General features: G+C 41.0%; 1 protein-coding gene and 1 pseudogene across 5 annotated transcripts in view; one reads left to right on the forward strand and one right to left on the reverse strand.

Moving 5' to 3' along the window:
- Positions 1-1,997: 1,997 nt before the first annotated feature.
- On the reverse strand, positions 1,998-8,729 carry LOC117025157 (elongation factor 1-alpha 1-like; annotated as a pseudogene).
- A 38-nt stretch (positions 8,730-8,767) lies between these two features.
- The window catches only part of GAB3 (GRB2 associated binding protein 3), a 72,742-nt gene continuing 65,225 nt past the window's right edge, over positions 8,768-16,284 (forward strand). For all 5 annotated transcript variants that reach the window (XM_033104505.1, XM_033104581.1, XM_033104670.1 and 2 more), the window contains exon 1: positions 8,768-8,871. In XM_033104505.1, coding sequence (XP_032960396.1) covers positions 8,800-8,871 — 72 coding nt within the window. In that variant the 5' untranslated portion in view covers positions 8,768-8,799. The remainder of the gene's footprint in view (positions 8,872-16,284) is intronic.

A 16,284-nucleotide genomic window follows, 5' to 3' on the forward strand; every position in this document is an offset into this window, starting at 1 on the left:
AAGTCTTTGATAATGAAACTAATTTTTGACATTCTCCCCTAAGTATGTGATATTTCTTTTGACTTATACTTTGGTAGGAAGGTGGAGCTCCAGGGGTTTCCACTTGGGCCTTTCTGCCATGATTCCTTCCTTCCATGGGTCCTGAAATCGATGTGAGGATTCTGCGTTGTTTTTTTTTAATTTTAGCCATTCTGATAAGTATGTACTGGTATCTCATTGTGGTTTTAATATACATTGTCCTAATGGCTAATGATATTGAACATTTTTCCATATGCTTTTTGGCTGCCTCTATATCCTCTTCAGCAAAATGACTCTCCATGTAGTTTATCTATTTTCTAATTAGATTAATAGTGTTTGTTTTTTTTACTAATGAGTTTTGAGAGTTCTTTATATATTTTTGATACGAGTCCTTTGGCAGATATGTGGCTTGCAAACATTTTCTCCCAGCCTGTAGCTTGTCTTTCTACACTTCTAACAAGATATTTTGTAGAGCAAAAGTTTTAATTTTGATGAAGTCCAATTTATCAATTTTTTTCTTTTATGGCTTGTGCTTTTGGTGTCATGTCTAAGAACTCATCACCAGGTCCTAGGTATCAAATATTTTTTTCCTATGTTGTCTTCTATAAGTTTTAGAGTTTTACATTTTACATATACATATATGATCTATTGAGAGTTAATTTTTGTAAAAGATGTGAGGTTTTGGTTAAACTTTTTTTGTTTTTTGTTTTGCCTATGAAAGTTCAATTGCTCTAACACCATTTGTTGAAAGGACTGTGCTTCCTACACTGAAATGCTTTTGTACCTTTTTCAAAACCCAATTTGGCAAATTTATGTGAGTCTATTTCTGCATTCTCTGTTCCATTTCATTTATCTATGTGTCTATTCCTCTACCGATACCACACAGTCTTGATTACTGTAGCTATATAATAAGTCTTGAAATTGTGTAGAGATTTGTATGTTGATCTTATATCCTGCAGCCTTGTAAAACTCATTTATTAGTTATTGGATTTTTTTTTTCTGTAGATTCCTTGGAATTTTCTATGAAGACAATTATGTCATCTGCAAATTGAGACAGTTTTATTTCTTCCTCCCCAATCTGTGTGACTTTTGTTTCTTTTCTTTCCTTTTATTATTATTATTTTTTTTTTTGCATAGTGCACTGGCTAGACATTCCAATACTATGTTGAATAACAGCAGTAAGAGTGGATATCCTTTCCTTGTTCCCAATCTTAGGGGGAAAGTGTCCAGTTTTTCACCATTAAGTATGATGTTAGTCATATGTCTTCTATAGATGTTCCCCCTCTATTCCTAGTTTTATGAGAGTTTTTGTCATGAATTGGTGTTGGGTTTTGTCAAATGCTTGCTCTGCATCAATTGATATAGTTATATGACTTTTCCTCTTTTGCTTGTTAATGTGGTGGATTGCATTGATTGATTTTCATACATTGAATGAGCTTTGCCGCTCTGGGATAAACCTCAACTGGTCATGGTGTATAATTTTTTTTTTTTAATGTATCTATGAATTCTACTCGCTAGTATTTTGCTGAGGATTTTTATGTCTCCATTCATGAGGCATATTGGTCGGTAGTTTTCCTTCTTTCTTTTTACTGTCTTTTTCTGATTTTGGTATCAGAGTAATATCGTCCTCGTAGAATGAATTGAGAAGTGTTTGATTTGGACTTGTGAAAACATTTCATGCTATTTTTTCTCATTAAATTTCCTTTTAATGCGTCTCAAAATTCTGTGACAGATTTTTGGTCAAGTTGTTTCCATTAAAAACTAATAACTTAAAAACTGAAGCACAAAAAAAAAACACACAAAAAAACAAATGGTCTACAAAACATTCTCCTTTCCTTCTGAAAGTTTTACAATGCATTGTAATCATTAACTTGTCTTTCACCATTAAACTTAAATGGCCAATTGAGACAAACTGTTATGAGACCATTCTTCCACTACTGATTAAGACTGGAGTGACAGGTTTTAGGGATAAAAGCTACTCATTTAGCCTTCTGAGCTTTCTGGGCAGACTTGGGGACCTTGCCAGCTCCAGCTGCTTTCCTGATCACTGCTTTGATGACACCCACAGCAACTATCTGTCTCATGCCACAAACAGCAAAACGGCCCAGAGGAGGATGGTCAGAGAAGCTCTCAACACACACGGGCTTGCCAGAAATCATATCAATGATGGCAGAATCACCAGATTTCAAAAACTTCGGGCCATCTTCCAGCTTTTTCCCAGAGCAGCAATCAATCTTTTCCTTCAGCTCAGCAAATTTGCAAGCAATGTGAGCTGTGTGACAATCAAGCACAGGTGCGTATCCAGCACTGATTTGGTCTGGATGCTTCAGGATAATCACCTGAGCTGTGAATCCAGCTGCTGCCATTGGTGAGTCACTTTTTTTTTTCCAAATGACTTGGTTTAATTCCAGGAAGTACAGAATTTGGGATAGAACAAAGACTGAAGAACACACTTAGGATTCTGGGTTGGGTTTCCTCTGACCTCACAGCTAAAGTTGAAATAGCTGAGTGAGAAGAACTAAAGAGTTGAGCCAATGCATGATTATTATTACTTTTTTTTTTTTACAAAAGTTTATTCTTAAATGTACAACAGGCTCCAAGACAACACTTCCTTCTAGCTACAAGTGGCAACAGGTGTTATGGCAAGGAATCCAGATGTTAAAACAGGAATGGAATTAAGGATCACCATTGCCCCAGGCACAAGGAACAGCTCACTTTTTGCCAGACTTCTTAATTCCACTTGTGGCCGGGGGGGGCCCTTCCCCGCAGCCTGCTTTTAGCTCCTCGAGTTTCTTCTCTTTCTTCTTCTGCTTGAATGCCTTATCTTCCTAGTCCATGTCCTTGTCCTGCTTCTTGGGCTGCTTCAGGGGCTTCTTCTTGTCACCTTCATGGCTGGACATGGTACCTGCCGCCCCTTCACCTCGTGGGTAATTTTTGCTGTCACCAGCCACATTGCCACAACGAACATCTTTGGCAGACACATTCTTGACATTGATGCCCACATTGTCCCCAGAAAGAGCTTCACTCAAAGCTTCATGGTGCATTTCAACAGGCTTTACTTCAGTTGTTACACTGACTGGAGCCAAGGTGACCACCATGCCAGGTCTGAGAACACCAGTCTCCACTGGGCCTACAGGGATATACCAGTACCACCAATTTTGTAGACATCCTGGAGGGGCAGACGCAAAGGCTTGTCAGTTGGATGAGTTGGTGGCAGGAGCAATCCAGAGCTTCAAGCAGCGTGGTTCCACTGGCATTGCCATCTTTATCGGTGACTTTCCATCCCTTGAACCAAGGCATGTAAGCACTTGGCTCCAGCACGTTGTCACCATTCCAACCAGAAATTGGCACAAATGCTGCTGTGTCAGGGCTGTAGCCAATTTACTTAATGTAGGTGCTGACTGCCTTAATGATTTCCTCGTATCTCTTCTGTGAGGCGGCTCAGTGGAATCCATTTTGTTAACACCAACAGTTAGTTGTTTCATACCCAGTGTGTAAGCCAGAAGGGCATGCTCACGGGTCTGCCCATTCTGGGAGATTCCTGCTTCACATTCACCATCACCAGCAGCAACAGTCGGGACAGCACAGTCAGCCTGAGATGTGACTGTAATTGTGTTTTGAAAAAGTCTCTGTGTCCTGGGGCATCCATGATGGTCACATAATACTTGCCGTTCTCGAATTTCCACAGAGATATCAGTAGTGATGCCACCCATGCTCGTGTTCAGCTTTCGGTTGATCCAAGGCCCATTAGAGACCCTTTCCCGTCTCAGCAGCCTCCTTCTCCAATTTTCCATGGTTCTTTTGTTGATCCCACCACACTTGTAGATCAGATGGCCAGAAGTGGTGGATTTGCCCAAACCGACATATCCAATGACGACAAAGTTGATACGAGTCTTTTCTTTCTCATTTTGGCTTAGATTTAGTGGTGGTTTTCACGACACCTGTGTTCTGGTGGCAAATCCACTACGCAAAAGCCATAGAGTTTTAAATATAAAATAATGGATATGACGTCAGAATTTTTCGTAAGACAGGTAGAAGACTATAGACAACAACAAACTCAAATTGATAGTAAGAAAGTCAAATTTCATATTTCAGATGGAAATTAGGTTGCTTTCACTCTTAGAGAAGTACTTTATAGATGTCCATATAGGAAACAAAGAGTTTCTTTATCCGAAATTGTACTGTGGCAGTTGAGGCTTTTATTTATTTATTTATTTTTTGATATTTGAGATTTAGCCACTTTATTTTATTTATTTTATTTTTTTATTTTTATTTTTATTTTATTTTATTATTTTTTTAAATTTATTGGGGTGACAATTGTTAGTAAAATTACATAGATTTCTGGTGTGCAATTCTGTATCACATCATCCATAAATCACACTGTGTGTTCACCACCCAGAGTCAGCTCCCCTGAGGCTTTTAATTAATGTGCTTCATAGATTATTAGAACAAGAGACGCGTGGGAGGTGGGGAATATAGGAAGACACAGACCTCTTCCCTCATTATTGGCCTTTCACATACATGTATAGTTATCTCCCCAGGTCTGTCCCTTATTCAGAAATTGAGAGGCATTTTCTTTTCAAATTGTCTCTCTTTTCACAGAGAATAATTTAGATGCACGGCCACTTTGCCCATCGTAACATAACTAAAATAGCGTCTCTTCTATAATAGTGGACATTTACTTTCACAAATCCTCCTAGTTAAAAGATTTTCAGTACTTAATGAACTGCCAAACCAAATTTATTTTAAATAAATAATAAATGGGGAAGCCACAAAAGGAATCCAGGTGCTGAAAAACCACTTGCTATTTCAAGTATCTCCTCTCTCCAGGCTGGAGTGCAAAGAAGCTGGGAAGGGGCTGGATGAAAGGAAAATGAACATTGTAATATAAAGAGGTCATCTCTCCCTAGTAACTTAGGAGGAATGACCATGCAGAAGCAATTTGGGTTTGTCTGGAAGGGAGAAGAGTACACTCCGAAGGATGCAGGAGTGATTACTCATATCACATCCATATTTAACTACCTGGTTAGCCTGGAGATGAATAATGAGTAAGTGTAAAATTTATCAGATTGTGACTTGAATTGAAGCCGCTATTCTGGATAATATTTTCCTAGAGCAAATCAACACAGTGGCTGGCACCTGGTAAGTGGCAATTTGTATGACAGATGCTCTTTTCTCTATCCCAATCAGCAGAGACTATCAGAAGCAGTTTGCGTTCATCTTGCAGGAACAGAAGCTTGACTTTAGTGCCTTATCTCAGGGCTATGTCTATCCTCTGGCTTGTTGTCATAATCTGGGGTGAATGGAACTTGATTATTGTGACAATCAGGGTGCACATCATGCTGGTCCACTACACTGAAGACATTATGCTTACTGGAGCTGGTGGTGATCAAGAGGTAGCATAGATGCCTTATTAAGACATGTGCATGACAAAGGGTTGGAGATAAAACCCACAAAAAGTCAAGAGCCTGACCCTCAATGATGTTTTCAGATGGTCTGGATCATATCGGGTATTGAACAAGTTGCTGCACTTCATACCACTCAGAAAGAGGCACAGCACTTGGTGGGGCTCCTCAGATTCTGTAGGCAATATATATTACATGTAATTGTGTCACAGCGATGAATTCAGCAAGTAATCTGTAAAGTTGCCTGTTTTCAGTGGGACCCAGGGCAAGGAAAGGTTCTGCAGCAGGTCCAGGACACTTGACCTTCATCACCCAGATCCAACATTCATAGAGCCTTTGCCACACTGGGAGGCTACATGGCATCTCTGGCAAGTCCCAATAGGACAAACATACAGTGGACCCCTAGAGTTTTGGAGCAAATCATGCCTTCTACCACAAAAGAAGTATTTTCCTTTGGATCAACATTTCTGGCTTGCTCCTGGGTTGTGGTAAGGTCTGAATGTCTGACCTTGGGGCACCAAGGAACCGTGTAACTTCAGCTGTCCCTGATAAATTGGGTGCTAACTAATCATCCTCTGCCAGTGGAATATTTGAGACCACACTCAAGCAGGTCTGGAAGGTACAGCAAAGTTGCTCAAGCAGGTGGCTCACGTTGTCGTGGCGCCTACTGCTGCAGGACACCATGTCCTTGAACTCACACCTGGAAGCTCATAGAGAGTTCTCCATGGCTACGCATATTGGTCAAGATCTCAGAATGAAGCCAACAGTAGACTCAATGGTTGAACTGAGGTGAGTATAATGAGGGGATTTTTTTTTTTTTTTTACAGTGTGAGAGCAAGATTAAGGGAATTAATCATGAGTGGTGAGGCTCCCAGAGACTGGCATCAGTTGATATGGTCACAGCCACTGCCACTGCCACTGCTATGTACTCAACCTGCCCAAAGCAGAGACCAACAGTGAGCCCCCAATAAGGTCGCATTCCTTGGGAGGACCAGCCAGCCACCTGGTGGCAGATTGATGGAATCAGAGCACATTTATCTGGAAGGGGCAGCAATTTGTCCTGGTTGAATAGGCCCTTATTGTAAGCCACGTTTCTGCCAGCATTCCCACCCACAGAACTACTGCCCCTGCTTCACTTTCACAGTATCTCACAGAGCACCGCTTCCGACCAAGGAAGTCGATATAAGACAAAAGACATGCCCCAGTGTGCTCCTGCTGAGAGACTGCACTAGTCTTACCACATTTCTTTCTCATTGCCCTGAAGCACCTGGCCTGATAGGATGGTGGTATTACTGTAGGGAGAAAGAACAGGGTCCTGGGGAGATAGGGGGGAGGAAAGGAAGGAAGATGTCAGGGGAAACAAAGAAAAGAGGTGATGAGATCATTCCTAAGAAAAGGTGCAGCTACAGCTAATTGTAATGGATTATAACACTATTAGCATTGCAGGCAGGGTAAAATCTCCACCCCCCGTGTCGCCAGGACAATCCCTACCTGGGAATCCCACCTCCTGATGGGAAGGAGCGATCATCGACTGCAAGAAACTGCCCTGGGAATTTCTGCAAAGCCACCCGAGTATTTCGCACCCTCATTCAAATATAATCCTAATTTTCTCTGTTGTTTGGGGAAGTTGCCCTTTTTTTCATGGGGCCTCCCGCTCTCGCACTGTCTTGAGAGTGTACTGGGCTATTTCCTTTCTTTAATAAATCTTTGGTTTGCTTGGCTTTGTTTGCGTGTATTAATATTTTGGTACGTCCTGGAATTTCTTCCCGTGACGTTTATCAAGAATCCTCTAGTTCTATGGTCACAGTGGAATGGCCAGTCTATTGACGTGTCAGTTACTGCACTAGTCAGGTGACAATACACTGAAAGGTGGAGGTTCTGTCTTGCAGGATGAGGTAAATACTTTGAACTGGTGACCATTGTATAGTGCTGTTTCTCCAAAGCCAGAATTCATGGGTCCAGGAATTAAAAGGTGGAAGCAGAAGTGACTTTTCTCACTATCACACCTAATGATCCACTCTCAAGGTGTTTCGTCGCATCCCCACAGCTCTGAGCTCTGCTGGTTCCCAAGGTAGGACTGCTTCCACCAGAGCCACAACATTGGTCCCATCACATTGCAAGTTGAAATTGCCATCTGGCCACTTAGGGCTTTTTATGCCATTGAAACAACAGAAAAACCACGGGTCTACTGAGCTGGCTTGGATGGTTGATGTTAACTATCGAATGGAAAAGGTGTTGCTGTTAAGCAACAGGATTGGAAGGAACTTGTCTTGAATCCAAAGGATCTTCTGGGGCACGTCCTATTGTTATGTCCAGGAAGGACCACTGAGGATTCAGATTCGGTGGGAATCAAGCTTTGGGTGCTTCACCAGGTGGAGAATTCTGACCAGCTGAGGTCCTAGCTGGAGAGCAAAGGGAGGACAGGGAGGGTAGTAGAAGGAAGTTGTAAAGACCAATTATGTTTTCCAGACCTGTTATCGAAACTGTAGTGTCTCTCTCACTCTCTCTGTCTCTGTCTCTTTCTCTCTCTCTCTCTCCATATAAACTTTCCCAATCTTCCTTCTCTATCTTATACATGTCAAATAAAGGCGATAGAGGTTATAGGATATTGAGGGGGGATAGTGATAGTGTCTGAAGTAGAAGAACAACTATTCCCTGGAGATGAATATAAAGATTGAAAAGCGCACTTTTCGCTTCGGGTTTTAATGAATACTTTTTAAAGTAGGTTTTTCCATCTGAATCCCTTAGGCAGGAAAGGGGGGGTGTCAAAAGGTTCTTTCTGAGTCCCTTGTTTCTCAGTAATCAGCTTAAAATCACCATCCCAAAAGGCCTATTTTGAGGTTGCAAATTTTTCGGAGGCCTGAGAACCATTACTCTGCAAACAATCAAGTGGAACAGGGAAGTCAAGGAGGAGTCAATGGTTTTCTTCCTGCCTAACTATATACAGGGCAGGTTGGAGTAATAGGTTTCAGCTCTGGGGTGCCCTGAGGCGCTGGGACCAGCCCTTTTGACGTGACCAGTCACGGATGGGGGTGAGGGCAACGGAGGACAGGTCCCTACTGCGCTCTCCTTAGAGCTCGGGGCTCCTTCTGTGCGCTCTCTCGTGGCCCGGGCTACTGGCCACTCGGCTCTGCGCTTGCTCGAAGGGGCTTCCCTGGACTTTGCTGCCTGCTTCCCCCAGTGTCTCGCGCCGCGGGAGGTGGCGCCCGACCCTTCCCGGGGGGCCGCGGCGGCCGGAGGCGGGGGTCGCGGCGGCCGCTCGGGGCGGCGCTGGGCGGGCGGGCGCTGGGCCCGCCCCGTCGACATCCCTGGCCAGACTTCCTCCTGCCGGGGGCTGTCGACCCAGCTGGAGGAAGCGGCAGCGGCAGCGGCCACGATGAGCGCGGGCGACGCTGTGTGCACCGGCTGGCTCGTCAAGTCGCCCCCGGAGAGGAAACTGCAGCGCTACGTGAGTAGGGGCGCCGCCCGCCAGCCCTCTGGTCCTCGGGTCCCTGCCCACGGGGTGGCCGCAGGGAGCCCAGGGGCTCTGGGCGCTCCAAACGCAGCCGCTCCCAGCGCTCAGGGCTGCAGGCAAGGCCGATCGAACGAAAGCGAAATCGCACGTCGAGCCAGTGTCTCTAAGGAGCCCAGCTCCAGGCAGGGGCCCGGTGGCTCCAGACCGCCGCTGACCCTGGAGGAGGAAGGCGGTTTGGGGCTCAGCCCCAGGCTCCAGTCTTGGTGCAGGAGCGGTCAGGGAGATAGCTGGAAAGAGTGTCCTGTCTCTGGCCAGGAGTGGCTCTGAGTCCCATTGCCCAGCGAGGACGAGTGGGCAGGGGGTAGGGAGAAGTACAGCGGGACGGGGCCTGCATTCCCCTTGGACTGTAAGGATTGTTCTCTCCCGTAGCTGTCGTCGGACACTCTTATCTGGAACCTTCCACAGAGTGTAACTCGTTTCTCATGCTGTCTCTTTTCAGTTTTTTCTTTTGCTGACACCTCACTTTTTTTTTCCTAGTACCAGCAGGAACCACGGGCTTTTGCTGGTATGAAATGAGGGACACTCGGAAGAGCACATCTTCCTACACATTCCATTACCATTTTAAATGCACTGCCCACAGCTCAAACGTTCATTATCTCCATCAGCGCCTCAGTGTAAGGTCTTAAAAACATTTCGCTTCAAGACTTGATTGCTGCTGAGTGTTCTTCATCCATTACAAAGAACCACTTCAGCCCTCAGGGAGTTGCATATAAATAGATATTAGGGCTTCTGGCTTTTTTTAGGCTGGGAGCAGCTTGATGGATCCATCTTGTTCATAATTCCCAATTTCTCTGCAGCTCCAGCGCAGAGTGCTAGCAGTAAACACTCCTGTCTGCTCCGCTCCACAGCAGCCCACCCACAAACCTCTTCTGTATGGCATGCTCCCAAACTGATGTCCGCGTTGCAGCCAAATTTCACCACTGTTTTTGTTCCCATATTTATGAGGCACATACTGTGTGGAAGTGGAAGAGGTGGGATTAGAAGAAAACTTGAAGCATGTATGTATACTTGCAGAATGTGCGACAGCAGCCTTTCCTGAACATATAGGTGCTCAGGGGCCCTTTCCCAGGCTCACTCTCTTAAGAGTCTTCGGGAAGTTTTCTGTTGTTTGTTCTGCTGAGCAACATTTTACAGGAATGTTGTTCTACTTAGCATATAAATACATAGGGAGATTTTTTTAGATTAACTACCATTGTGTCCCTTCATCATTCTTTTTGAGTCCCCAAGTCCATAACCACAAGGTGCGATATTTCTCAGCCTCTGAATCACGCAGCTGCTTCCCTAACAAACACTGAAGCTGCTTTGAAGACTCATTAGTACTCAAAGGAGGCAAGAGAAGAAAACCTGCTCCCAGTGGCCCTCGTGGGCAGGTGAAGGTTTGTCACAGTGGTACTTAAAAGGCCAGCTCAACGTGGGTTTCCTTGTTGCCCTTTGGAATGTGAGACATTTTAAAGGTTCACGAGATGTTTTCAGCGTGGCACTCATTTCCCAGTAGAGGATTCAAAAAGATGGAGAGCAAAGTTGATGGAAGATTTTTTTCCCCCAGTCCTGTGTTGTATTGTCCCGACCAGTCTGGCTTAGGAAAGTTAAGTGTGTATCTCTGTTATCATGTGTGCTTCATTCTTTTTGGGTGCAATGGGTGTGTGGCACGTGTGGACTTTGCACAGCTTATAGGTGTTTGGGGCATTGTGATGGTGGGGTGGTTTGGTGATCGAGGAGACTTAAGACACTTAGAGTACCTAGATGTCACCTTATTAACCCTCCAAGCCATAAACTCTGACCTTTTAGCCCACTATTGGGAACTTTTTCTCATTAGGGTCATAGTCTTTGTCAATGTTGTTTGTTGAAAGGTGGGTCCTTGGAAGACCTCGAAAAATCGGGTTTCTCTTCTCTCCAACTTCTGCAGAATCCCTTGTTGCCACTAGATGGCGATCCTGTGCCAGTTCAACGGGACATGGACTTCACTATTGTTCACAACCACCTTTAATTCAGAGCTTGTTTTGTTGTCCCTTTAATTGAGCGCCAACTCTGAACCAGGCCCTGTGTCACGGACTAGACAGACAGAGAAAAAGACTTGATCCCTGTCCTCAAGAACCCCACAGTCTAAAATTCGTAACAATATAACAAAGCTAGTTGGTCACACAACCAGGGCAATAAGTAAGTTCTTTGCGCTGCTAGGCCAACAAGCAGGAGGACTATGTTAATGTTTGTTAAATTACAAATGGGAACGGAGTCTCATTTTAGGTAAATCTTTCAGTCCAAAGTAAGCTTGTGCTTCATCCTCTTGACTCCATGAGCCAAGGCAATCAGAAAGTTATTTTTATCATGCTCTTTTAAAAGATAGTTGATTCTTTTCCTTTATATTTTTTGTTTCGCAAATAATGTAGGAATATAGTCTTGTAAAAATTCAAACAAACTAGGAATAGAATAAAAATGGAAAGGCCCTCTTTAATTTCCCCCCATGTCCTACCCTTCCTGTATACCCCTCCTGATTCCACTCCCCTCCCTAGGGATAACTGTTAGCAGTTTGGTGAGTATCATCCTAGAAAAATTTCTACAAAAAATATAATTTTATTTTTGCACAAATGAGATCATACTATACAAATTGTCCTGCAATTTTCTTTTTCACAACAATCTTGGACATCTTTCCAGGTTAGTGCATGTAGATATACTTCCTTCTTTTAAACCATTGGCTAATATTCCTTGCATTAGATGTCACATAATTTAACAATTTATCTATTGATGAACATTTGTCTTGCTTTATTTTCTCAATTTTAAAGAATGCTGTAACAACAATGATACTAAAATTATAATCAAAATTTATTGAATGGTTGTATGTGCCAAGCACCATGCTACAGACTTTATTGTATTATACTATTTAGTCTTCAAAGCAAGACAGCCAGGTACTGTTTTTATCTTTGCATACAAGTTCTTTGTTGGATATATAATTTGCAAATATTTTCTATTAGTCTGTAGTTTGCTTTTTAATTCTCTTTACAGTATCTTTTGTAGGACAAAGATTTAATTTTTTGATTAAGTCATATTTATCAATTTGTCTTTTATGGATCATGCTTCTAGTGTCAAATCTAAGAACTCTTAAGCTTAGCCCTAGATCCTGAAGATTTTTTTCCTGTGTTATTTTCCCTAAAAGTTATAATTTTACATTTTATATTTTGGTCAATGATCATTTGAGTTAAATTTTGTAAAAGATGTGAGGTTTATGTTGTGGTTGATTTTCTTGCAAACTGATTCCATTTGTTCTAGTACCATTTATTGAATAGACTGTTTACTCCATTGAGTTACTTTAGCAACTTTGTTAAAAATCGGTTGATCATAGTAGTAATGTAGGTCTATGTCTGTGTTCTCTAGTCTGTTCCATCGATCTCTTCGTTCATCTTTAGGGAAACACCATGCTGTCTGATGACAATAGCTTTATAACAAATCTTGAAATCAGGCAGTTTTAGCCCTCCAACTTTGTTTTACTTTTCAGTTTTGACTATTCTAGGTCATTTGCCTTTTCATATCAGTTTTAGAAAATTAGTTTCTCAATTGATTTTTGTATATTTACCTTGTATTCTGCAACCTTGCTAAGCTCATTCATTAATTCTAGTAGCCTTGTTGTATAGTTAAAACCAGTGGTACTGTCTATGTTACATACAAAAGATGAGAGTGGACATCCTTGACTTTATCTCGATTTTAGGGGGAAAGCTTCCAGTCTTTTCTCACCTTTTAAATATGTTTGCTGTAGGATTTTTGTAGTTGCCTTTTATCAAGTTGAGGAAGTTCCCTTGTATTGCTAGTTTGCTGAGGTTTTTTTATCATGGATTGAATTTTGTTAAATACCTTTCCTACACCTATAAAAATAATAATATGGTTCTTTTTTTTTTGTCTGTTACTATGGTGAATTATTCTGATTGATTTTTGCATGTTGAACTAGCCTTGAACTGCTGGGATAATCTTCACTTGGTTGTGATATATTATCCTTTGCATATATTGCTGGATTTAACTTGCAAATATTTAGCTGAGGATATTTGTATCTTTGTTCATGAGGTATATTGGTCTGTAGTTGTCCTTTTTTGTGCTTTGTCTGGTTTTGATATTAGCATAATGCTGGCCTCATAAAATGAATAAGGAAGTGTTCCCATCTCTTCTATTTTCTGAAAGATATTGTGCAGAATTGGTATTTCTTCTTCCTTAAATGTTTGGTGAAATTCACCACTGAAATCATCTGGACCTGGACTTTTCTTTGTGGGACAGTTATCAACTACAAATTCTATTTCTTTAACAGACAGAAAGAAGGCTGTTCAGGTTATTCATAGCTTTTTTTTTTTTATGGTGCCAATTTTAAATAGTTTTATTTAAGACATTGCATTTTCCACTTTACAATACAGTGCATATAAAGTACATCGTTAAGCTTTTTTTTTTTTTTTTTTTTTTTTAAGATTTTATTGGCGAAGGGGAACAGGACTTTACTGGGGAACAGTGTGTACTTCCAGGATTTTTTTTTCCAAGTCAAGTTTTTGTCCTTTCAGTCTTAGTTGTGGAGGGTGCAGCTCAGCTCATGGTCCAGTTTCCGTTGCTAGTTTCAGGGGGCGCAGCCCACCATCCCTTGCGGGAGTCGAACCGGCAACCTTGTGGTTGAGAGGACACATTCCAACCAACTGAGCCATCCGGGAGCTCAGTGGCAGCTCAGCTCAAGGTGCCGTGTTCAACCTTAGTTGCAGGGGGTTCAATCTTAGTTGCAGGGGGCAGAGCCCACGAGGAGTTGAACCAGCAACCTTGTGGTTGAGAGCCCACTGGCCCATGTGGGAATCGAACCGGCAGCCTTCAGAGTTAGGAGCATGGAGCTCTAACCACCTGAGCCACCAGGCCGGCCCTATTCATAGCGTTTTGAATGAGCTTTGGTATTTTATGTTTTTCAAGGATTTTCTCTATTTTCTCTAAGTTCTTGAATTTATTGGCATACAATTTTTTACCGTGTTTCCCTGAAAAGATGACCAGGTCTTATATTAATTTTTGCTGCAAAAGACGCATTAGGGCTTACGTTCAGGGGATGTCATCCTGAAAAATCATGCTAGGGCTTATTTTCCGGTTACGTCTTATTTTGGGGGAAACATGGTATTAGGTATTATATTCCCTTATTATCCTTTTAATGTCTGTAGGATCTGTAGTGATGCCTCCTCTTTCATTTATGATATTGTAGTTTATTTCTTCTCTATTTTTTTCCTGATCAATGTGGCTAGAGTTTTATCAATTTTACAGATATTTTCTAAGAACCAGTCTTTGTTTTCAATGATCTTCTCTTTTTCTGCTTTCAATTTTATTTATGTATCCTCTTATTTTTACTATTTACTTTCTTCTGATGGCTTTGGGATACATTTTATCTATTCAATTCCGTTTCTTAAAGTAGAAGCTTAAATTACTGATTTGAGATCTTTCTTATTTTCCCATGTAAGCGTTTAATACTACAAACTTCCCTCTAAGAACTGCTTTAGGTGTTCCCACAAAATTTGATATATTGTGTTTTCATTTTCATTCATTTCAAAACATTTTTCATAATGCCATCTTCTTTATTTACTTTTGGGAAAGAAAAATATTTTTTAGTTATTTTTTATTAGTTTCAGGTGTACAAAACAACATAGTGATTAGACATTTACACCTCTTACAAAGCGATAACCCTAACAAGTCTACTACCCATCTGACTCCATACATAGCTATTCCAATACCGTTGACTATATTCCATATGCTGTACTTTACAACCCGTGAATGAATATATATGTATGTGTATATATATATATATATATATATATATAAAAATATAATGTATGTGTGTATATATATGTATGTGTATATATACATCTAATAGTTGACATTCAATATTATTGTATATTAGTTTCAGGTGTACAGCTTAGTGGTTAGGCATTTATATAATTTATGAAGTGATGCCTTCAGTAAGTCTAGTACCCATCTGACACCATACATAGTTTTTACAACATTATTGACTGTATTCTCCATTCTGTATTTCATATCCCCGTGACTATTTTGTAACTACCAATTTGTAGTTTCTAATCCCTTCACCTTTCTAACCCATTCCCCCAACCCCCAGTATCCATCCCATCTAGCAACCATCAATTTGTTCTCTGTATCTATGAGTATATTTCTGTTTTGTTTGTTTATCTATTTTGTTTTTTAGATGCCACATATAAGTGAGATCATGTGGTATTTGTCCTTCTCAGTCTGACTTATTTCACTTAGCATAATGTCCTCTAGGTCCATCCATGTTGTTGCAAATGGTAAGATTTCATTTTTTATGGCAGAGTAATACTCCATTGTATAAATTTACCACAATTTCTTTATCCAATTGTCTATTGATGGGTATTTTGGTTGTTTCCGTATCTTGGTTATTATGAAAAGCACTGCAGTAAACATAGGAGTGTATATATAGTTTTTGAATTAGTGTTTTGCATTTCTCTGGATAAATACCCAGGAGAGGAATTACTGGGTCATAAGATAGTTCTATTTTTAATTTTTTGAGGAATCTCCAAACTGTTTTCCAAGGGGCTGGACCAATTTGTAATCCCACTAGCAGTGCAAAAGGATTCCCTTTTCTCCACATCCTCACCAACACTTGTTTATTCATTTATTGATGGTAGCCATTCTGACAGGAGTGAGGTGGTATCTCGTTGTGGCTTTTATTTGTATTTCTTTGATGATTAGTGACATTGAGCATCTTTTCATATGTCTATAGGCCATCTGTATGTCCTCTTTGGAGAAATGTCTGTTCAGATCCTCTGCCCATTTTTAAATTGGATTGTTTGTTTTTTCATGTTGAATTGTATGAGATTTTTAAAATAGATTTTGGATATTAACCCCTTATCAGATGTATCATTGACAAATATCTTCTCTCATTCAGCAGGATGTCTTTTTGTTTTGTTGATGGTTTCCATTGCTTTGCAAAAACTTTTTAGTTTGATGTAGTCCCATTTGTTTTTTTTCTTTTGCTTCCCTTGCCTGAGGAGACATATCCAAAAAAATATTACTAAGAGAATTTAGTCAAAGAATTTATTGCCTATGTTTCCTTCTAGGAGTTTTATGGTTTCGGGTCTTACATTTAAGTCTTTAATTCATTTTGAGTTTATTCTTGTATGTGACATAAGAAGGTGGTCCAGTTTCATTTTTTGCATGTATCTATCCGGTTTTCCCAGCACCATTTGTTGAATAGATGGTCTTTACCCCAATTGGGTAAATTCTTGCTTCCTTTATCATAGATTAAATGATCATATAGGCATGGGTTTATTACTGGGCTCTCTATTCTGTTCCATTGATCTATGTGTCAGTTTTTATGCC

Source organism: Rhinolophus ferrumequinum, chromosome X, assembly GCF_004115265.2.
Source record: "Rhinolophus ferrumequinum isolate MPI-CBG mRhiFer1 chromosome X, mRhiFer1_v1.p, whole genome shotgun sequence".
NCBI lineage: Eukaryota > Metazoa > Chordata > Mammalia > Chiroptera > Rhinolophidae > Rhinolophus > Rhinolophus ferrumequinum.